This window comes from Phasianus colchicus, chromosome 15 (genome assembly GCF_987193195.1).
Source record: "Phasianus colchicus chromosome 15, bPhaCol1.hap1.1, whole genome shotgun sequence".
NCBI classification, from domain to species: Eukaryota; Metazoa; Chordata; class Aves; order Galliformes; family Phasianidae; genus Phasianus; species Phasianus colchicus.
In genome coordinates, this window is record NC_143450.1 from 1,949,041 (window position 1) to 1,970,482 (window position 21,442).

At 53.3% G+C, this 21,442-nt stretch overlaps 2 protein-coding genes across 2 annotated transcripts; both read left to right on the forward strand.

The window, feature by feature from the left end:
- The first annotated feature begins 702 nt into the window (after window positions 1-702).
- LOC149915842 (protocadherin beta-15-like) lies at window positions 703-13,023 on the forward strand. The gene is made up of 4 exons (XM_090151093.1): window positions 703-3,594; window positions 4,196-4,281; window positions 6,256-6,446; window positions 12,923-13,023. The coding sequence occupies exons 1-4, from the start codon at window positions 703-705 to the stop codon at window positions 13,021-13,023; spliced, it is 3,270 nt and encodes a 1,089-aa protein (XP_090007219.1).
- Window positions 13,024-16,123: 3,100 nt separating this feature from the next.
- On the forward strand, window positions 16,124-19,657 carry LOC149915843 (protocadherin beta-15-like). The gene is made up of 2 exons (XM_090151094.1): window positions 16,124-18,967; window positions 19,568-19,657. Exons 1-2 carry the CDS (start codon window positions 16,124-16,126, stop codon window positions 19,655-19,657), a joined length of 2,934 nt encoding a protein of 977 aa, XP_090007220.1.
- Window positions 19,658-21,442: the final 1,785 nt, after the last annotated feature.

Consider the following 21,442-nt stretch of genomic DNA (forward strand, 5'->3'; position numbering starts at 1 on the left):
CCTCTGCTTTGCGCTTATGAGGATCCACCAGAATACTGTGTTCTGGTTTGTGTCCACCAGCGCTGACGTGGAGTGAATGGACCAGTACAAGAGGAGAAAATCAGAAGGTTGAAGCACCTCTCCTACGAAGAAAATCTGAGGCAGACTGGCTTCTCAGCCTAGATTAGAATCACACTGTGGCTTTCCCATACTTGCATGAACTTACAATCAAGAGGGTGATTGACTCTCTACATTCCTTCCCTTCTGCTTATATGTGTGTCACTGGGGGTCCCAAATGCTGTTAAAAGGATCACAATGGAGTTCACAATGCAAAAGCATGAACACACCTGAGTGCTAACTCTGAGTGCTCAGGCATTTCCCATGTCGGCTCTATTTCTCTTGTTGCAGAGGGATGCTCCCCTTGGCATCAGTCACATTCTATGAAACAGGAAAACATTAGAGCCCTAGCATCTTTGGGTGAGGTGTGATACACGATGTGAAGAAACAATATCAGCATTCTCTGCTGTAGGAGAAATATCATTCTAGTGTGATGGCAAGATGGGGTGACGGTGAAGCACTTGCCTAGAACATGTTTCCCTGTAAGCTGTCTCGCACCAGTTCAATCATTCAATACTTGTATGTGTCTGAACTGCCCTTCTACACAATAATCTGGTAAAAAAAAAAAGGGAAAGTAAAGAAAACTTGACCGTGCACTGAAAAGACATGATATACCAATATGTGACTTCCACACAGCAGGGAGCAAAAGATTTCGCAGTGGATACCCAGGAAGTGATACCCAGAGCAGCCCTGCGTGTAAGCCTGCTGCCAATCGCGGCGGTTATTCAACACTGCGCCTTTCGGATCGAATTATCAGGAGGAAAGGAGACTGGAGCCGGCAATTCCATCCGCATCGGCAGCGCCGGTGAGAAGGCGGAGAAGGAGCAATTCGCCGTTGCGCCGCTGGGTGGGGATGTTGGCCACGGAGCGGCAGCTCCCTCTGGCCGCAGCGCGCTTTCAGGCGCAGGCGCCCAGCAGAGCCGCGCGAGCCGCTCGGGAAGGGCGGCGGGGCACGGAGGCGGGCGCTCGGGGGCTTCGGGGCCGAGCCGCTGGGAAAGTCCGGCGGCTTTCGGTCGGCGAGCGGCAGCTCTCGCCGTGCGTCGGGGCCGGCGAGAAAGGCCGCGAGGCATGGAGGCCGCCGGGAAGGGCCGGCCGTGGCGGAGCGGGACGGCGAGCGGGAGACGGAGCGGCGGCGGCGAGAGGCGAGTGCTGTTGTGGCTCGTGTGCGTTTGCGTGTGGGAGAGCGGGGCCGAACCGCTGCGCTATTCCGTGGCGGAGGAAATGGCGAGGGACTCGTCGGTGGGCAACGTCGCCCGGGACCTGGGGCTTTCTCCGAGCCAGCTGGCGGCTCGCAAGGCGCGCGTGGTGTCCGAGGGGAGCGAGCAGCATTTCCGCCTCGATCCGCACAGCGGCGTCCTGACGGTCACGGAGACGCTGGACCGAGAGCGGATCTGTCCGCACAGCGAGAGCTGCGCGCTCTTCTTTAAGCTGTTCTTTGAGAACCCGGTGCAGCTGATCCGCGGGGAGGTGGAGGTTCGGGACGTGAACGACAACTCCCCCGTGTTCCCGCACAAGGAGGTGGTTTTAAAGATACCTGAAACAGCGTCTTCATTGTCTCGTTTCCCACTAGAAAGAGCCTGGGACAGAGACGTAGGAATCAACGGCTTAAAGAATTACAGTCTCTCCCCGAATTCGTATTTCTCCTTAGCAGTGGGAACAGGAAAAGAAGGAGGCAAATACGCGGAGCTCGTCCTTGAGAGGGCTTTGGACCGCGAGGAGCAGCGGGAGCTGCATTTGGTGCTCACGGCTGTGGACGGGGGCTCGCCGCCCAGGTCGGGCACGGCTGAGGTCCGGGTGGTGGTGCTGGATGCCAACGACAACGTGCCGGTGTTCTCGCGGGAGGTGTACGAGGTGCGCGTGGCCGAGAACAGCCCCCCGGGGCAGCTGGTGGTGCGGGTGTCGGCCGCGGATCCCGACGAAGGCTCCAACGGCAAAGTGCGGTACGAATTCACACAGACATCACCGGGGTCCCGTCAGCTCTTCGATCTGGACGCTGAAACCGGAGAGATTCGGGTGTCGGGAAACCTGGACTTTGAGGAAGCGAAATCCCACGAGCTCGTGGTGAGCGCCACGGACGGCGGCGGTCTGTCTGCGCACTGCAAAGTGCACGTGGAGGTGCTGGACGTGAACGACAACGCGCCGGAGATCGAGCTGAGCTCCGTGAGCGCGTCCATCCCCGAGGACGCCCCGCCGCGCACCGTGGTGGCCCTGCTGAGCGTGCGGGACCGCGACTCCGGCGACAACGGGCGGACGGAGTGCGCCATCGAGGGCGACGTGCCGTTCAGCCTGACGGCCGCGTTCGCCGACCACTACGAGCTGCGCACCAGCGCGGCCCTGGACAGGGAGACGACGGCCGAGTACAACGTGAGCATCGTGGCGGCGGACCGGGGCCGGGCGCGGCTGAGCGCTCGCGAAAGCGTGCGGGTGCGGATCGGCGACGTGAACGACAACGCGCCGCGCTTCACGCAGGCGGCGTACAGCATGTGGGTGAGCGAGAACGAGGCGGGCGCGGTGCGGATCGGCAGCGTGAAGGCGACGGACGCGGACGCGGGCGCGAACGGGCGCGTGAGGTACGCGCTGGTGCGGGAGGAGGGCGAGGAGCGGCCCGCCGTGTCGGTGGACGCCGAGAGCGGGGACGTGTCCGTGGTGCGGCCGCTGGACTACGAGGAGGTGCGCGCCGTGGAGGTGACGGTGCGCGCCGCCGACGGGGGCTCGCCGCCGCGGAGCGCCACGGCGCTGCTGCGGGTGCTGGTGCGGGACGAGAACGACAACGCGCCCGTGGTGCTGCACCCGCCGGCCGACGGCGGCGCGGCGCTGCTGGGCGAGCTGGTGCCGCGGCGGGCGCGGGCGGGCTACCTGGTGGCCAAGGTGGTGGCGGTGGACGCGGACGCGGGGCAGAACGCGTGGCTGTCGTACGAGCTGGCCAAGGCGACGGAGCCGGGGCTGTTCCGCGTGGGGCTGCACAGCGGCGAGGTGCGCACGGCGCGGGCCGTGGGCGAGCGCGACGCGGCCCGGCACAGGCTGGTGGTGCTGGTGCGGGACCGCGGGCGGCCGCCGCGCTCCGCCAGCGCCACCCTCGCCGTCGCCCTGGCCGACGGCTTCTCCGAGGGCCGCCTGCGGGCGAGCGAAGAGGCGCCGGCCGCCGAGCCCGACGGCCGCCTCACCCTGTACCTCAGCGTCTGCTTGGCCTGCGTGTCCGCGCTCTTCGTGGCCGGCGCGGCGGCCGCCGTGGCCGCCAAGGTGCGGCGGGCCCGGCGGGGCGAGCCGGGGACCTTGCCAGCCTTCCCGCGCTCCGCCGCCGACAGCGGCGCCGGCTCCCTGCCCCGCAGCTACGTCTACGACGTCCGCCTCGCCGCCGGCACCGTCGACAGCGAGTTCCGCTTCCTCGGGCCGCTCTTCCCCTGCTTCCCCGCCGGGCTGCCGCAGGGCGCGGCCGAGCAGCGGAGCTCGCTGTGCTCGGCCGGCCTCGGGCAAGAAGAAGGCGACTGGGCCGTGCAGGTGAGGGAGCGGAGCCCCGCGCGGGGGACGAGGGGGAGCGCGGGGGCAGCGCGCTGTCTGTGGGGGAGGAGGGAGGCTGGGAGGGGGACGGAGGCTGGGAGTGAGGGTTCGGCCCCGAGTGCGGCTGTGGGACGGCAGGGAGCTGCGGAGAGGCCGCGGCGCTGATGGCGTCGTGTTTCTCCTGCACAGCGTTAGCGACGGCAGAGCTGATGTCCCCTCAGAGTCTCTTTCCCCTCCGTTGCTGTCTGAGTTCCCACACCCATTATCCTCTAGTTACCGTTGGCTTTAAAGCACGTTATTTGTTATTTGTTCGTGGGGGAACCGTCAGTGTCTGCTCCCCTCTTCCTGATCTAAAAAATGATTTCCAATTTTCTGGGGTGTTTATTTAGGGCTTTAATAGGTCTATAGGGTTCATTATAGGGTTTTACTGTTGTCTTGTTCGGGTCAGAGAGCTGTTTTCCCCGGCCTCCTCTTTCTTTGCCTGTGGACAGGGAAGAGTGGTGTCCCATTCACATTGGTTCAAATGAGGCTTCCCAGCTTCTCACCGACACGTGCTTAGCGTTAGCGCCCCAATGTCAGCCGTCCACTGTGTTCTTTGCAGGGCCGAGCTCCCCTGTCTGAAGGCACGACTCCTGGGGCAGCAGAGGAGAATGGCAGTTTGGATCAAAGCCCCTGGCTCAGCCATCAGTAAGGGAGGAGAAGGAGAATCATCTCAGTCTTCGTGGGCTGATCTCTTCGAATTGAAATGAAGGAGACACCAACATTGTACCAAAAATAACCAGGGAAGCAGAGATCTGCTGTGTGAGAACTCAAGGACAATCTCTGCCTATGCTGCACTCTATTATTTTATTCCTTTTGAAATTTTGTTCCTTTTGGAGGTGGATGCATGCTGGGAACAGTGAGATGTGATATCTAATTGTGCTAGTGCTATTGCTTGTAAGCATTAAGTGACAAATGGGAAGAAAAGAGTATGATATTGAAGCTATCATTTTCATCCATCTGCTTTTATGCATTCTTTTTTGTTGTCACGTGGACTCTGTAATAAGGGAATTCCATGCCAGGCTGTGTTCAGGATTATGGAATATTAGATAATAGAACATTCAAATCTATTTGCTATTTCCCTTTGCTGATGTATTTCCAAGAGTTGAATGCTTGTTGACAGAAACCAATAAAATCTACTTAGAAATCTGAAGGAGTATGAGCTTCACTCTTGCGTGCAAAGTTATTCTTCCCGTGTGGAGATGCATTAAGGATCAGTGGTTCTGTTAAAGTCTTCTACACCTGAAGCTGAAGGGCAGTGTGTCCCTGTGAAATGAAGGCAGTCATAGTGAGAAGTGTGTGGGGAAGCTCTTCTCAGCCGGGATGTGTTCCCTGCCATAGCAGTGCCAGCAATCAGGTTACAGTAAAGGAAAGGTACAGGTCCACCTTCCTCTCCCTGAGGTCCGAGTGGCAAATCAGGAGCATTGGTAGGAGCATAAGGAAGCAGATACTGGGTGGTACTGTAACTGCTGTGGGGCATGAATGAGGAGCTGCATTCCCAACTTTATGTGCTGATTATGGCCTACAGCTAGTTTTTGTAACCCGTTTCTGTGTTGCTGATTGCCCTATTTTTCATGTAAATTGACCTGTCTTCCTTTGTAGTGGCTGATATGATGGTTTATTTTACCTTTAGGAGGAAAAGCCCGTTTAGAACAGTGACTACTGAGTTTTTGCTGAGCAGTGCTGCACAGAGCAAGGGACAGTTCTGCTTCTCATTCTGCCATGAGAGTGAGTGTGCTGGTGGTGCACAAGAAGCTGGTAGGGGACAGAATGAGGCGTGCTGCCCTAAACTGTCAGGAGGGATATTCTCTACCATGTGACATTGCACAGAACTGTAAAAGAGGGGATAACTGTAAAAGAGGTTTGGGGGTCAGCAACTGCTTGTGAGCTGGCTAGACATGGTCAGCAGGTGGTGGCATACAAGTAGTATTTGCCTGTATTCCTACGGTGGCAGGGAAGGACAGTGAGAGGAGCAGGAAAACCAACCTTATAAACACATGGCTGAGAGGCTGGTGCAAATGCAATAATTTTGGGTTCTTTGATAATGGGGGAATCTACTCAGCACCTGGTATGAAGGCTGCTGATGGGTATCACCTATCCCATAGGGGAAACGGATCGTTGCCCCCTGCGGTTTCAGTCTTGGAGAGTAAAGGGGTCCAAAATGGCTGGTAGCTCTTCAAGACGGAAGTCTTCAAGGTGCAGCGGCTGGCTGTCCCCCTGAGCTGCAAAATGTGTTGGCAGGGAAGAAGTCTGGTGTGGATGAATAGGGAACTATTCTTGAGGCTCTGGGAGAAAAAGAGAATCTACCTGCTGTGGAAGAAGGGACGGGTGACTCAGAAAGAGTACAGAGAAGTTGTTAAGATGTGTGGAGAGAAAATCAGAAAGGCAAAAGCCCAGCTTGAACTCAACGTGGTCGCTGGGGTTAAAAGGAACAAGAAACCCTTTGACACATCATCAACGCTAAGAGGAGGACTCAGGAGAATCTTTATTCTTTACTGGATGAGGCTGGGAATGTGACCAGTGAGGATAAGGAAAAGGCCGAGGTTCTGAATGCCTTCTTTACATCTGTCTTTAAAGGTCACACCAGTTATCCTCAGGGTACTCCACTCTCTGACCTGGTAGTCTCAACTGGAGACTGGCAGAGAGAACAGAACCCCCCGCGATTCAGGAGGATGCAGTCAGAGACCTACTAGTCCAGCTGGACAGTCACAAGTCCATGGGGCCGGATGGGATTCAACCGAGAGTGCTGAGGAAACTGGCGGAGGCGATAGGCAAGGTGCTCGCCATTATCTATCAGTGCTCTTTGTTGACTGGTGAGGTCCTAGAAGACTGGAGGCTTGCCAATGTGTCTCCCATCTATAAGAAGTGTTGTAAGGTGGATCCAGGAAACTCCAGGCCTATTAGCCTGATTTCAGTGCCAGGAAAGGTTATGGAGCAGATTGACTTGAGGGAGATCACGTGGCATGTGCGGGACAACTGGGAGATCAGGCCTAGCCAGCATGGGTTCACGAAGGGCAGTTCCTGCTTGGCCAACCTGATCTCTTTCTATGATCTAGTGTCCCGTCTGGTAGATGAGGGAAAGGCTGTTGATACAGTCTACCTAGACTTCAACAAGGCCTTTGACACTGTCTCCCACAGCATTCTCCTGCAGAAGCTGACAGCCCGTGGCTTGGACAGGTACACTGTTGGCTAGATAAGGAATTGGCTGGAAGGCTGGGCCCAGAGAGTGGTAGTGAATGGAGCTAAATCCAGCTGGCAACTTGTCACGAGTGGTGATCCCCAAGGGTCGGTGCTGGGGCCTGTCCTCTTCAATATCTTTATTGATGATGTGGATGAGGGCATTGAGTGCACCTTCAGTAAATGTTTGGATGACACCAAGTAGGCTGGAAGTGTCAATCTGCCTGGGGTAGCAAAGCCCTGCAGAGGGATCTGGACAGGCTGGATAGCTGCGCTGAAGCCAATGGCATGAGTTTCAACAAGGCCAAATGCCAGGTTCTGCACTTTGGCTGCAATAACCCCAGGCAACGCTACAGGCTTGGGCCGGAGTGGCTTTAAGATTGTGTAGAGGAAATGGACCTGGGGCTGTTGATTGATGCTGGGCTGAACATGAGCCAGCAGTGTGCCCGGGTGGCCATGATGGCCAATGGCATCTTGGCTTGCATCAGGAATGGTGTTGCCAGCAGGAACAGGGAAATGATTGTCTCCCTGTACTCAGCTCTGGTGAGGCCACACATCTAATACTGTGTCCAGTTTTAGGCTCATTGCTACAAGAAAGACATTGAGGCCCTGGAGCGGGTTCAAAGAAGGGTGCCAAAGCTGGTGAGGGGTCTGGAGCATAGGCCTTATGAGGAGTGGCTGAAGGAGCTGTGATTGTTCAGTCTGGAGAAGAGGAAGCTCAGGGGAGACCTTACTGCTCTCTATAGCTACCTGAAGGGAGGTTGTAGTGAGCTGGGTGTCGGCCTCTTCTCTTGTGTAACTGGTGACAGAACTAGGGAGAATGGCTTCAAGCATCAGGGGAGATTTAGGCTGGTCTTTAGGAAATACTATTTTTCTGAAAGTGTGGTCTGGCACTGCAATGGGCGTCCCTGGAGATGTTCAAGGAACGGTTAGATTTTGTGTTGAGGGATATGGTTTAGTGAGTACTATTGGTGACAGGTGGATGGTTGGACTGGATGATCTTGAAGGTCTTTTCCTACCTTGCTGATTCTGTGATTTTGTGGTGCATCCATTCCTTATTCTTTGTATCTACAGGTGGTTGTGCATCACTTCTTTTGTCTGTCTCTATCTGTGTCTCTTATCTGTATCTCAGTATCTCTATGACTACGTCTATGTGGTTCTCAGTATGTCTACATCTATCTGTACTTCTGTCTCCATGTCTCCACCTTTACATCTCTTTATTTTCTCTCAGGAGTTCTACTTTGGTTTTGTATTCTGATTCTCTCCCCCATCCTGCTGGAAGAGAGTGGTCAGTAATGAACGTGTGGTGCTGAGCTGCTGTCAGGTTATACCAGGACACTGTTTTTGGTGTCCAATGTGTGGCCTGAAGGGCTGAGATAAGACAGATCTTATCCGAGTGTGTTAAAAGAGAATTATACGTGTTATAGTAGTTCATTAGCTTCTGGGCACCGTGATAGCTTTTAAATTATTTTTGGAAGTCCTTTGGAGCGTATTCTAGAAGTGATTACATTTCACACCTTATTTGCTATTTCTGTTCCCTGTTGTGCTGTTTACTACCTTAGGAGGCTGGAAGAAGGTGATCATTGCTGTTACATGTCACATCAAGTTCTGATGTGCTCAGGTTACTGCTCAGGTGACTATTCAGCTGGTGTTTGTACTCCATATTATCATCATCTTCGTACGTAGGGAACCATTTCTCAGACACTATGAAGAATTACACATTTTCCTTTGTGTCTTTAGAGAGCCAGACTATGGGAACGGGCCATGTTTTCCTCCATTTCCTCACTTTTCTTTCTCCTTCACCTACCCGTTATCTTTTGGCCTAGTTACAATAGCTCTTGAGAATGTTAAATGTCCTTGAGATGTTCAAACCAGCATGATCCTACAGCTGTGTCTCCTGAATATGTTTCTGTTTTTGCCTATGTTTAAGCAGCTCTGTATTAATACAAGCCAGAGATCTACCATATTGCAGTGTCAGGCTGTGTGGGAGGATATTAGCAGGCCCTGAGAAGATTGGACATGATCAGTGCTTTGGAACTGCAGTCGAGAACATGTTGGGTCCAGAAAAACTGTTTGCAGCAGATATGCCATCACTCTGTCAACTGTAGAGAGACAGCCATCACTGCAGTGGTATGGCGCTTGGCCTATGCCTTCTGTACCCCGATCAATGCTATTCAGGACACTCAAGAGAAGAGAAGAGAAGGTCTTTATCTCTAATGACAATGTGACAGGCCCTGCGGCTGCTCCAACTTCTGTGATAGGCCCTGCGGTTTCTTCAGCCCTCACTGCAGTGCCTATGGTTGCTTTGAGGCCTGTGCCAGTTGCTGTGGTGGCTCCAAGCCCTGCTCTGTGCTCTGTGGCTGCTCCAAGTACCGCCACAGGCCTGTAGTTACTGCAAACCCTGCTATTGACCCTGCAGTTGTTCCAGCTCCTCCATTACAGCCTGTCGTTACTTCAAATCTTGTGGCAGTCCCTGTAGTTTCAGCAGTCCTCAAAACAGGCCACGGAGTCGCTGCATTCCTAGCAACAATCCCTGCTGTTTCTTCAACTCCCATGAGAGGCCTTGTGGTTGTTTGAACCCATGCAACTGGCCCTGTGGTTGCCCCATTTCTCACAGCAGGCCCTGTGGTTGCTCCAACTCATGGCTGGGCCCTGAAGTTTCTCCTTCCTCTGCAATAGGCCCTACGGTGTCTCCAAGCCACTCAACACTCTTTCTGGTTGCTCCAAGTTGCATGAGAAGCCCTATAGTTGCTTCAATTCCTGCAGGAGGCCTTGAAGTTGTTCCAACCCTCCAGACAAGCCCTGCGGTTTTTCTAGAGCTTGTGCCAGGCCTTCTGTCTGAACCAGGGAACCAACTGTATCAGTATCAATTGCCCCTGTACATAAGAGAAGACAATGACTGACAATGACTGTTAATGTTAATTTATTGTCGTGACCCATAGTGGAGACCATAACTATCTTTCTCCTGGCCTTACAGGAGCATTTATGGAATATGGAGTCCTTCATGACAAGTTACAGAAACCCCCGAAGGAGAGAGTGAATATAGTCAATATGAATAATTGTATGCCATCCAGTTGGCTTTAGATATTGCTGAATGAGAAAGGTGACCAATGCTCTATCTCTGCACCTAATTATGAATGGTGGAAAATACTCCATGGGAGTGGTTACAACTATACAAGAAGTGGAACTGACAGCACCTTACCAAATATTTCATGTCTGCTGCATTGTGAAAAGGTATTGCTGCGCACGTGGAGATTGTGATTACAGAAGTACATTCTGTAAGATGCTCACATTTCCTAGAGTTAAACCACTGAATGACATCTAAACAACCAGCAGGTAGGTAAACTGCTTGGATTAAAATGGTTTAGGTAGCTCTGGGCAGGTGAAATACAAGTGTGTTATTTACAGCCCAACGTGCCTAATTTTCCTTTCACACACTTCTACACCTGAAGGTGGAGAGCAACGTGTCATTTGTGAACAGAGGGCTATCAGAGTGGGTGGTGTTTTTAGAAGCTCTTCTCTGCCTGGATGTATCCTGGCTATACACACTCCAAAGCTGAAGTTACAATAAGTGAGATTATGGGTTCCCTCCTCTCTCTGAACTGCCAAAGGCCAATCAGGAGCATAAACAAATGGATCCCAGGTGTCACTGTCATTTTTTCATGACAGGAATGGGGAGCTGTGTATGGCAAAAGAAGATGATGGCAGTATGCTCCTACAGGATACAAACACAATGGAGCAATAGCATGTAAAAAAAAAAAAATTCCCAACCCTTCCAATGACTGCAGATGACTTAAATGGACTACAGTGTCAAACCAGAAAGATGCTACTCCCTCATCTGTGAATGAGGGGTGAGGAGGTGTGGATCTAGGCATCAGCGCTTCCAGTCACTCAAGTACATTGCATGCAGCTGAACTCCCCGGATTAGCCATGCCTTCACACCTGGTGCTGAACCATTGGTTCAGGATGTGATCTGGCAGTTCCGCTGCAAGCTGTATTCCCCATTTTTTCTACTGAAGTACATAGCTCATGACTGTTTTTACTGGAAATTTCTGTTTTACTGATATCAGTAATATTTTGAGAGATGGTAACAGTCCCAAATGGATGGGTGCAAGTATGGATGTATAGAAGGATGACTGCATTGCAATCATGGAAAGAAGGGAAGGAAGGAAGTGAGGGGAGAGGGAGGTAGCTCCATCAGGAGAAAGATGGTTAGCAGGGTGAGAAAAGTGACTGTCCCTCTCTGCTTTGTCCTTGTGAGGACCCAGCTGGAATATCGTGTCCAGGTTTGTGCCCACCAGCACTGACATAAGGCAAATGGAGTAAAACCAGAGGAGGTCATGAAGATGATCAGAAGGTTGGAGCACCTCTGCTATGAAGGAAAGCTGATGCAGACTGACTTGTTGAGCTAAGAGAAGGGACTCTGGAGACCTCATTGTGGCTTTCCAATACTTGAATGAGCTTACAAGCAGGAGGGAGATGGACTTCATCAATCTCTTTCCCTTCTGCAGATATCTGTGAGACTGGGTGTCCCAACTGCTGTTAAAAGGACCACAGTGATGGTCATGGTGCATAAACATAAACACAGAGCGCTAACTCTGCATGCTCAGGTACTTCCCATGTGGGCTCTATTTCTCTTGTTGCTCCCCTTGGCACCAGTCACTCTCTTCTGGGAGCTCACAGCCAGAGGCTTCATAAAGAAACAGTGTAATGGTATAACCAATAGAACCCTGACATTGGCCTGTACAGACAGCCACAGCAATCAGGAGCATCTCTGTTTATCTCAAGCCACCCGACTCCTGGCAGAGTACCACACACTGCTGGTTCCCTGAATCTCCCAGGGCTCTGAGGCACATCTGGATACCAAAACAAGACCCAGGCTAAGCATGCAACAGGCCCTGTGGTTGCCCCAACTCTTTAAACACTCTCTGTGGTTGCTGCAACTCTCCTTACATGCCATGTGGTTTCAACAACCCTCGCACGTTCCCTGTGGTTACTCCAACTCACATGACAGGTGCTGAGGTTGCTCCTTCACCTGGGAAAAGCCCTGTGGTTGCTCCAACGCACTCAACACCCTTTGGGGTTGCTCCGAGTTGCATGAGAAGCCCTACAGTTGCTGCAGTCCTTGAAGTTATTGGTTGCAATCCACAGAACAGGCCCTGCAGTTTTTCCAGTTCCTGTGCCAGGTCTTCTGCCTGAACCAGGGAACTGTCTCTGTCAGTATCAGTTGCTCCAATAGGGAAAACATGACAGTGACTGCAAATGTCATGCAACTTACTGTCATAACCCATAAAGAGAGAAATTACTGTCTGACCCCTGACTTGTCACCTGGCAACTCCAGTGCTGGGATAATGGAGCCAGTAGTCTGGGAATAGTGAGCAGCAAAGCCAGTCAGCTGGCATTCAGGTTATTTAAGGAATTGTTGGTAGAGATCTCATGAGAAGCTGCCTTGAGTGAGTAAGGAGTGGAAGAAAGCCAGATATTCTACAAGGATGTCTTTCTGTGGGCACAAGAGATCTCTGTCCCTCAGAATAAGAAGGTGGGCAGGGGAGGCAGACAACAGACACGACTATGCAATTATCAGCTGGTCAAACTGAGGGAAGAGACTGTAGCAACTGTGAAAGCAAGGGTGTGTCAATTGGGGAGAGTAGAGGGATGCTGTCTGGACTTACAGAGAAAGATTAGGAAAGTCAAGGCACAGATGGAACTGAACATAGCAAGGAATGTTAACAAGCACAAGAAGAGGCAGGCCCAAGAGAGCATACTACCTTTGGTAAAGGTGAAAGGAGAACTGGCTGCAACAGATGAGGTGATCTGAGACAGCCAGCATGGCTTTGCCATGGGAAGGTCATGCCTGACCAATGTGGTGGCTTTTTATGATGGAGTAACAGCATTGGTGGACAAAGGGAAGGTAACCAAAGTCATCTACCTGGACCTGTGCAAGGCTTTTGGCACGGTCCACATCCTTATCTCTAAATTGGAGAGGTATGGATTTGTGTGGTGAACAATATGATGGATAATTAATGGGTTGGAAAGCTGTAGACAGAGGATTATATTGAACAGCACTATGTCCAGATGGAAGCCAGAGATGAGCGTTCTGCCTTGGGACCAGAGCTCTTCAGCGTCGACATCAGTGGCATTGATGATGGGCCCAAGAGCACCCTCAGTAAGTTTGCCGACAAGACCAAGCTGAGCGTGCGGTTGACACATTAGAAGGAAGTGACGCCATCCAGAGGGACCTCAGCAATCTTGAAAGGTGGGTCTGTGTGAACCTAATGAGGTTCAAGATTTCAAAGTGCAAGGTTTGACACTTGCATTGGAGTAACTCCCAGATACGTATGCAGACTGGGAGAAGTACACTGGGTATGGATTGCCCCAGGGCTGGATACACGTCCCTACAGTTTCCAATGGAATGCTTTAAACTGCACTGGAACAGAAGGAAGCTCATGAACGCCTGCACTACACTGATGGCATCATTGCATGGGGCAAAAGAGCAGAGGAAGGTTTTGAGAAACGTAGGAAAAGAATCGAAATTCGTCTGTAAGCCATTTTTTCCCTGTGTAGGAGATCCATTTTTTTGAGGAATGAAAAGGCAAGATGGACATCATCTAATCGCAAAGGAGGAGATCAACAAACCAAAGCTGTGTTTCCACCAACTGGCAAAAAAGAAATGCAAGCTTTCTGAAAAGTTTCCATTTTCTCAAGAGTGCATATTCTGCATTTTAGTCTGATTGCAAGTCCTCTCTATCAACTGACCCAGAAAAAGAATGACTTCAAATCGGGGTCTCAGCAATGAGAAACCTCTGAAGAAATGAAAAAGGGAGGTAGTTCATGGGCCAGGACAAGACATTAAAAAATTAAACTACACTGCAGATAAGGAAAAAAGCCCAACCTGAAACATCTGGCAGAAAGGTCTGTGGGAGGCCCTTGGTCATCCTCTTTGTTTTTGTATACCCTTTGGCTCTTGGATACTGAGAATCAGAGACCTGCTGCACTCTACCTGAAAAAGAGATATTGGCAGCACATGGAGGAGTTCAATTTCATATGAATAGAACAACAGAGGTAAAGAAGAGTAACAGCAGGTAACAAAGAAGGAAAAGTGGCTCACCCCTTGTAATGACTGGTGATGACTCAAAGGAGTGCAATCTCTGTCTAAAGAGATGCTACTCCCCTGTTTGCAGCCCCTTAACTGAGGGTGAGATGGGGTGGATCCAGGCTCCACTTCTTCCAGTCCCTCAGGTACATTGCTTGCTCCTGAGATCCCAGGGTAAGCGATGCCTTCTCAGCTGGTGCTCAGACATTGGTTCAAACTGTGACCTGGTAATTCCACTGCAAGCTGTATGCTATTTTTATATTATCAGGCATCCAGACAAAACTGATTTAAGAGGAAAGCGCAACAGTGGCTGCATCTGAGGGAAGTTGGGGACCTGCCTTTGCAATAACAAGAAGAAGCTCCCACACCTGGTAAAGCTGGAGAAGTACTCCATCCTGCATTTCATGTGGTGTCAATGAGGATGCAACAAGAGGACTATGAAATATCAAGAGAACTCATATCCCCTGGGAGCGTGATGAAGGGGTTGGGAGCTCAGGTAGCATTCTCCTCCCTCAGAGCTGTTTGAAAGGAAGCAGGGAGAGCTCATTGAAAACGTAATGCAGCTTGAAGCCTATCTGAAGTTCCTCTATCCCAGTACATGCATCATGGGAAATAAGCAGGAGCTGAAAATCCCAGGTGAGAAAATTATAAAGCTACTAACTATTTGTTATTATGGAAAAGTGCTAGGAAGAATCACACAACTGTAGCACTGCAGTCAAGAGCCACAAGCTGTTTACAAGAGTTAGGCAGGGAAGAATGAGCGAGGGTGTTGTCTACTAGGAAGAGCTGGGAAACTACAGACCCAAGAGTGTCATGTCTGTGCCGGGGAAGATCAGGGATCAGATTCTCCTGGAAGCCATGTTAAGACACATGCAAGAAGAGGAGGTGATCCAACACAGCCAACATTGCTTCACTAAGGACCATGGATCACGGCTGACCCATCTGGTGTACTTCAGTGATGAAGTAACAGCATCCTTGGGCAAATGAAGAGTAGGTGATGTCATCCACATGAACTTGTGCAAGGCCTTTGACATGTCCCCACACAGTATCTGTATGTTGAAGACATGTATTTTAATGGTGGACTATTCAGTGGATAAGGAATTGGTTGGATGGTCACAGCCATAGGATTGGGGTCAAGAGCTCCATGTCTGGGTGGAGGCCAATGACAAGTGCTGTCCCACAGGCATCAATCTTGGGACCACTACTCTACAAAATCTTTATCAATGGATCTAGACAGTGGGATGAAATGTACCCACAGCAAGATTGTTGGTAACATTTACAGGAGTTGTACAGTTGTTACAATAGGAGGAAGATATGCCATTCAAAGGACCTGGACATGCTTGAGAAGTGAGCCTATGTGAACAGATAGAGTTTCAGTACATCCAAATGCAAGGTGTTCCAATTGGTTTTGAGTACAGTCAGGGAGAAGAACTAATAAAGTGCAGCCTTGTGAAGCAGGACTTGGAATTTTAAACAGACAAAGAGCTTGACACAAGCTCATGCGTGCATGGACCTCAGATGACACATGTATCCTTAGCTCCATCAAAAAAGATGTGGCTAGCAGATGGAGAGAGATGATTGTCTGCTTCAGCTTTGCTCTCATTAGGAACAACCTGGAATACTGTGTGCAGGTCTGTGTTCAAGCTGGAGCACCTGTGATTTGAAGAAAGGCTGAGGCAGACTGGCTTGTTCAGCCTAGAGAAGGATCTGTGGAGACCTCATTGAGGCCTTCCAGTACTTAAAGGAAGGTTGTAAAAAGAGGGAGATTGATTTCTTCCCTGCCCTTCTGTAGCATCGTGTCTGGTATTCCAAAACCTCTGCACTTCCCAACCGTGAAAGTAGTATGCAGCTCTTTGCTTGACTTGTATGAAGCTGGGGACAATTTTCAGTCAGGTGTGGGATTCTGTTGCGTGGCAACACACTTTGGCATAGGTGCAAGGGAGGTTACGTTTGTCATTTGAGGGAAGGAAGATGCCACTCACCAGGGGAAGAATTAGAGCCCTGGGTCCATTGGTTGAGGTGTGAAGACAACATGATCAGGATTTTGTCCCAGAAGAGAATTATCGTTCTAGTGTGAAAGCAAGCTGGAGTGATGCTGAATCAATACCTTAAAGCACCTAACCCTGTAAGCTGTCTGGAAGGCTCCAGGTAATTACAATTTGCTGATTATACAGAAGACAAAGTGAGGATGTACATGAATGGAAATCCCATTTTCCCACTATGAGACAGCACAAAGCAAAAGAGTTCACGGTGGAAAGCCGGGAAGTGATACCCAAAGCAGCACTGCGTGAGCGAGTATTTACATTGCGCTTTGGGATCGTGTGTGCAGGAGGAAAGGAGATGGGAACCGGGAACTCCATCCGCATCGGCAGCGCCGGTGAGAAGGCGGAGAAGGAGCAATTCGCCGTTGCGCCGCTGGGTGGGGATGTTGGCCACGGAGCGGCAGCTCCCTCTGGCCGCAGCGCGCTTTCAGGCGCAGGCGCCCAGCAGAGCCGCGCGAGCCGCTCGGGAAGGGCGGCGGGGCACGGAGGCGGGCGCTCGGGGGCTTCGGGGCCGAGCCGCTGGGAAAGTCCGGCGGCTTTCGGTCGGCGAGCGGCAGCTCTCGCCGTGCGTCGGGGCCGGCGAGAAAGGCCGCGAGGCATGGAGGCCGCCGGGAAGGGCCGGCCGTGGTGGAGCGGGACGGCGAGCGGGAGACGGAGCGGCGGCGGCGAGAGGCGAGTGCTGTTGTGGCTCGTGTGCGTTTGCGTGTGGGAGAGCGGGGCCGAACCGCTGCGCTATTCCGTGGCGGAGGAAATGGCGAGGGACTCGTCGGTGGGCAACGTCGCCCGGGACCTGGGGCTTTCTCCGAGCCAGCTGGCGGCTCGCAAGGCGCGCGTGGTGTCCGAGGGGAGCGAGCAGCATTTCCGCCTCGATCCGCACAGCGGCGTCCTGACGGTCACGGAGACGCTGGACCGAGAGCGGATCTGTCCGCACAGCGAGAGCTGCGCGCTCTTCTTTAAGCTGTTCTTTGAGAACCCGGTGCAGCTGATCCGTGGGGAGGTGGAGGTTCGGGACGTGAACGACAACTCCCCCGTGTTCCCGCAGAAGGAGGTGGTTTTGGAGATACCCGAAACGACATCTCCCGGGACGCATTTCCACGTAGAAAATGCCCAGGATGAGGACGTGGGGATCAACGGTTTGCAGAATTACAGCCTCTCGCCAAATTCGTATTTCACCCTTGCTGTCGAAAAAGGGAAAGCTGATACTGAATTCGTGAAACTCGTCCTTGAGAGGGCTTTGGACCGCGAGGAGCAGCGGGAGCTGCATTTGGTGCTCACGGCTGTGGACGGGGGCTCGCCGCCCAGGTCGGGCACGGCTGAGGTCCGGGTGGTGGTGCTGGATGCCAACGACAACGTGCCGGTGTTCTCGCGGGAGGTGTACGAGGTGCGCGTGGCCGAGAACAGCCCCCCGGGGCAGCTGGTGGTGCGGGTGTCGGCCGCGGATCCCGACGAAGGCTCCAACGGCAAAGTGCGGTACGAATTCACCTCGGAGAAGTCCCACCAGTTATTTGATTTGGACGCTGAGACCGGGGAAATCCGGGTATCGGGAAACCTGGATTTCGAGGATGCAAAAGCCCATAAATTTGTAATCAAAGCCACGGACGGCGGCGGTCTGTCTGCGCACTGCAAAGTGCACGTGGAGGTGCTGGACGTGAACGACAACGCGCCGGAGATCGAGCTGAGCTCCGTGAGCGCGTCCATCCCCGAGGACGCCCCGCCGCGCACCGTGGTGGCCCTGCTGAGCGTGCGGGACCGCGACTCCGGCGACAACGGGCGGACGGAGTGCGCCATCGAGGGCGACGTGCCGTTCAGCCTGACGGCCGCGTTCGCCGACCACTACGAGCTGCGCACCAGCGCGGCCCTGGACAGGGAGACGACGGCCGAGTACAACGTGAGCATCGTGGCGGCGGACCGGGGCCGGGCGCGGCTGAGCGCTCGCGAAAGCGTGCGGGTGCGGATCGGCGACGTGAACGACAACGCGCCGCGCTTCACGCAGGCGGCGTACAGCATGTGGGTGAGCGAGAACGAGGCGGGCGCGGTGCGGATCGGCAGCGTGAAGGCGACGGACGCGGACGCGGGCGCGAACGGGCGCGTGAGGTACGCGCTGGTGCGGGAGGAGGGCGAGGAGCGGCCCGCCGTGTCGGTGGACGCCGAGAGCGGGGACGTGTCCGTGGTGCGGCCGCTGGACTACGAGGAGGTGCGCGCCGTGGAGGTGACGGTGCGCGCCGCCGACGGGGGCTCGCCGCCGCGGAGCGCCACGGCGCTGCTGCGGGTGCTGGTGCGGGACGAGAACGACAACGCGCCCGTGGTGCTGCACCCGCCGGCCGACGGCGGCGCGGCGCTGCTGGGCGAGCTGGTGCCGCGGCGGGCGCGGGCGGGCTACCTGGTGGCCAAGGTGGTGGCGGTGGACGCGGACGCGGGGCAGAACGCGTGGCTGTCGTACGAGCTGGCCAAGGCGACGGAGCCGGGGCTGTTCCGCGTGGGGCTGCACAGCGGCGAGGTGCGCACGGCGCGGGCCGTGGGCGAGCGCGACGCGGCCCGGCACAGGCTGGTGGTGCTGGTGCGGGACCGCGGGCGGCCGCCGCGCTCCGCCAGCGCCACCCTCGCCGTCGCCCTGGCCGACGGCTTCTCCGAGGGCCGCCTGCGGGCGAGCGAAGAGGCGCCGGCCGCCGAGCCCGACGGCCGCCTCACCCTGTACCTCAGCGTCTGCTTGGCCTGCGTGTCCGCGCTCTTCGTGGCCGGCGCGGCGGCCGCCGTGGCCGCCAAGGTGCGGCGGGCCCGGCGGGGCGAGCCGGGGACCTTGCCCGCCTTCCCGCGCTCCGCCGCCGACAGCGGCGCCGGCTCCCTGCCCCGCAGCTACGTCTACGACGTCCGCCTCGCCGCCGGCACCGTCGACAGCGAGTTCCGCTTCCTCGGGCCGCTCTTCCCCTGCTTCCCCGCCGGGCTGCCGCAGGGCGCGGCCGAGCAGCGGAGCTCGCTGTGCTCGGCCGGCCTCGGGCAAGAAGAAGGCGACTGGGCCGTGCAGGTGAGGGAGCGGAGCCCCGCGCGGGGGACGAGGGGGAGCGCGGGGGCAGCGCGCTGTCTGTGGGGGAGGAGGGAGGCGGGGGGGGGGACGGAGGCTGGGAGTGAGGGTTCGGCCCCGAGTGCGGCTGTGGGACGGCAGGGAGCTGCGGAGAGGCCGCGGCGCTGATGGCGTCGTGTTTCTCCTGCGCAGCGTTAGCGACAGCAGAACCGACATCCCCTCAGAGTCTCTTTCCCCTCCGTTGCTGTCTGAGTTCCCACACCCATTATCCTCTAGTTACCGTTGGCTTTAAAGCACGATATTTGTTATTTGTTCATGGGGGAAACGTCATTGTCTGCTCCTCTCTTCCTGATCCAAAAAATGATTTCCAAATTTCTGGGGTGTTTATTTAGGGCTTTAATAGGTCTATAGGGTTCATTATAGGGTTTTACTGTTGTCTTGTTCGGGTCAGAGAGCTGTTTTCCCGGCCTCCTCTTTCTTTTCCTGTGGGCAGGGAAGAGTGGTGTCCCATTCACATTGGTTCAAATGAGACTTCCCAGCGTCTCACCGACACGTGCTTAGCGTTTACGCCCCAATGTCAGCCGTCCACTGTGTTCTTTGCAGGGCCGAGCTCCCCTGTCTGAAGGCACGGCTCCCGGGGCAGCAGAGGAGAATGGCAGTTTGGATCAAAGCCCCTGGCTCAGCCATCAGTAAGGGAGGAGAAGGAGAATCATCTTGGTCCTCATGGGCAGGTCTCTTCCAAGCAAAATGAAGGAGACACCAACATTGTACCAAAAATAACCAGGGAAGCAGAGATCTGCTGTGTGAGAACTCAAGGACAATATCCGCTGATCCAGCAGTCTATTAATTTAGTCCTTTTGAAATTTTGTTACTGTTTGGAGGTGGGTGCATGCTGGGAACACAGAGATGTGATATTTAGTTGTGCTAGTGCTATTGCTTGTAAGCATTAAGTGACAAATGGGAAGAAAATAGTATGATATTGAAGCTATCATTTTCATCCATCTGCTTTTCTGCATTCTTTTTTGTTATCATGTGGACTCTGTAATAAGGGAATTCCATGCCAGGCTGTGTTGCTGTTAATCCAAGCTGAATGTTGCCAGCGAAGGTATTCTGTAATATCTCTGAGAAGCTGGCTGCCATAGAGATGGCTCACATTCACACAGTGCACATTCAACCAGGAGTTCCCTCGTTCTGAAGGCTATACTCCTTGAGCACTTCAATTGTTTTTAGTTTGATTTTTTTTTTTTTTTTTTTTTCCCAACATAATGTCTATATGAATTGTTCTGGAGCACTTCAGGATTATGGAATATTAGATAATAGAACATTCAAATCTATTTGCTATTTGCCTTTGCTGACGTATTTCCAAGTGTTGAATGCTTGTTGACAGAAACCAATAAAATCTACTGAGAAATCTGAAGGAGTATGAGCTTCACTCTTGCATGCAAAGTTATTCTTCCTTTGTAGAGACGCATTAAGGATCACTGTTGCTGTTAAAGCCTTCTACACCTGCCATAGCAGTGCCAGCAATCAGGTTACAATAAAGGAAAGGTACAGGTCCACCTTCCTCTCTTTGAAGTCCTCGGGGCAAATCAGGAGCATTCATAGGAGCATAAGGAAGCAGATACTGGGTGGTACTGTAACTTCTGTGGGGCATGAATGAGGAGCTGCATTTCCACCTTTATGTGCTGATGATGGCTTACAGCTGGTTTTTGTAACATGTTTCTGTGTTGCTGATTGCCCTGTTTTTCATCTGAATTCAGTTGACTTTCTTTGTAGTGGTTTGTTTTACCTTTAGGAGGAAAAGCCCGTTTAGAACAGTGACTACTGAGTTTTTGCTGAGCAGTGCTGCACAGAGCCAGGGACATTCCTCATTCTGCCATGAGAGTGAGTGTGCTGGTGGTGCACAAGAAGCTGGTAGGGGGCAGAATGAGGCGTGCTGCCCTAAACTGTCTGGAGGGATATTCTCTACCATGTGACATTGCACAGAACTGTAAAAGAGGGGATATCTCAGGGTTGGGGGCCAGCAACTGCTTGTGAGCTGGCTGGACATGGTCAGCAGGTGGTGGCATACAAGTTGTATTTGCCTGTATTCCTACGGTGGCGGGGAAGGACAGTGAGAGGAGCAGGAAAACCAACCTTATAAACACATGGCTGAGAGGCTGCTGGAAACGGAAAAATTTTGGGTTCTTTGATAATGGGGGAGTCTACTCAGCACCTGGTATGAAGGCTGCTGATGAGTATCACCTATCCCAGACGGGAAATGGATCGTTGGCCAGGAGTTGGTGGGATTGTAGAGAGGGCTTTAAACTCTCTCCCCCCTCAAGATATGAGGGGGATAAAAGAGGCCCACTGGAATTGGACCTGAAGGAAACATGGTGGGACCACTCCCCTGGCTGGAGTGCTGCAATGGCTGGTTACAAACTCTTCAGGAAGGATAGGCAAGGAAGGAGGCTCTCTATATTAGAAAGTGCTTTGATG

Bases quoted from the DNA above. Each gene is read 5' to 3' on its own strand.
- LOC149915843 (XM_090151094.1), top strand. From the start codon at position 16,124: ATGAGACAGCACAAAGCAAAAGAGTTCACGGTGGAAAGCCGGGAAGTG. The intron at 18,968-19,567 runs GTGAGGGAGCGG...TGTTCTTTGCAG, and splicing joins AAGGCGACTGGGCCGTGCAG to GGCCGAGCTCCCCTGTCTGA.
- LOC149915842 (XM_090151093.1), top strand. From the start codon at position 703: ATGATATACCAATATGTGACTTCCACACAGCAGGGAGCAAAAGATTTC. The intron at 4,282-6,255 runs GTAAGGGAGGAG...CTGACCTGGTAG, and splicing joins AGCCCCTGGCTCAGCCATCA to TCTCAACTGGAGACTGGCAG. The intron at 6,447-12,922 runs GTGAGGTCCTAG...CCTTGGGACCAG, and splicing joins TCAGTGCTCTTTGTTGACTG to AGCTCTTCAGCGTCGACATC.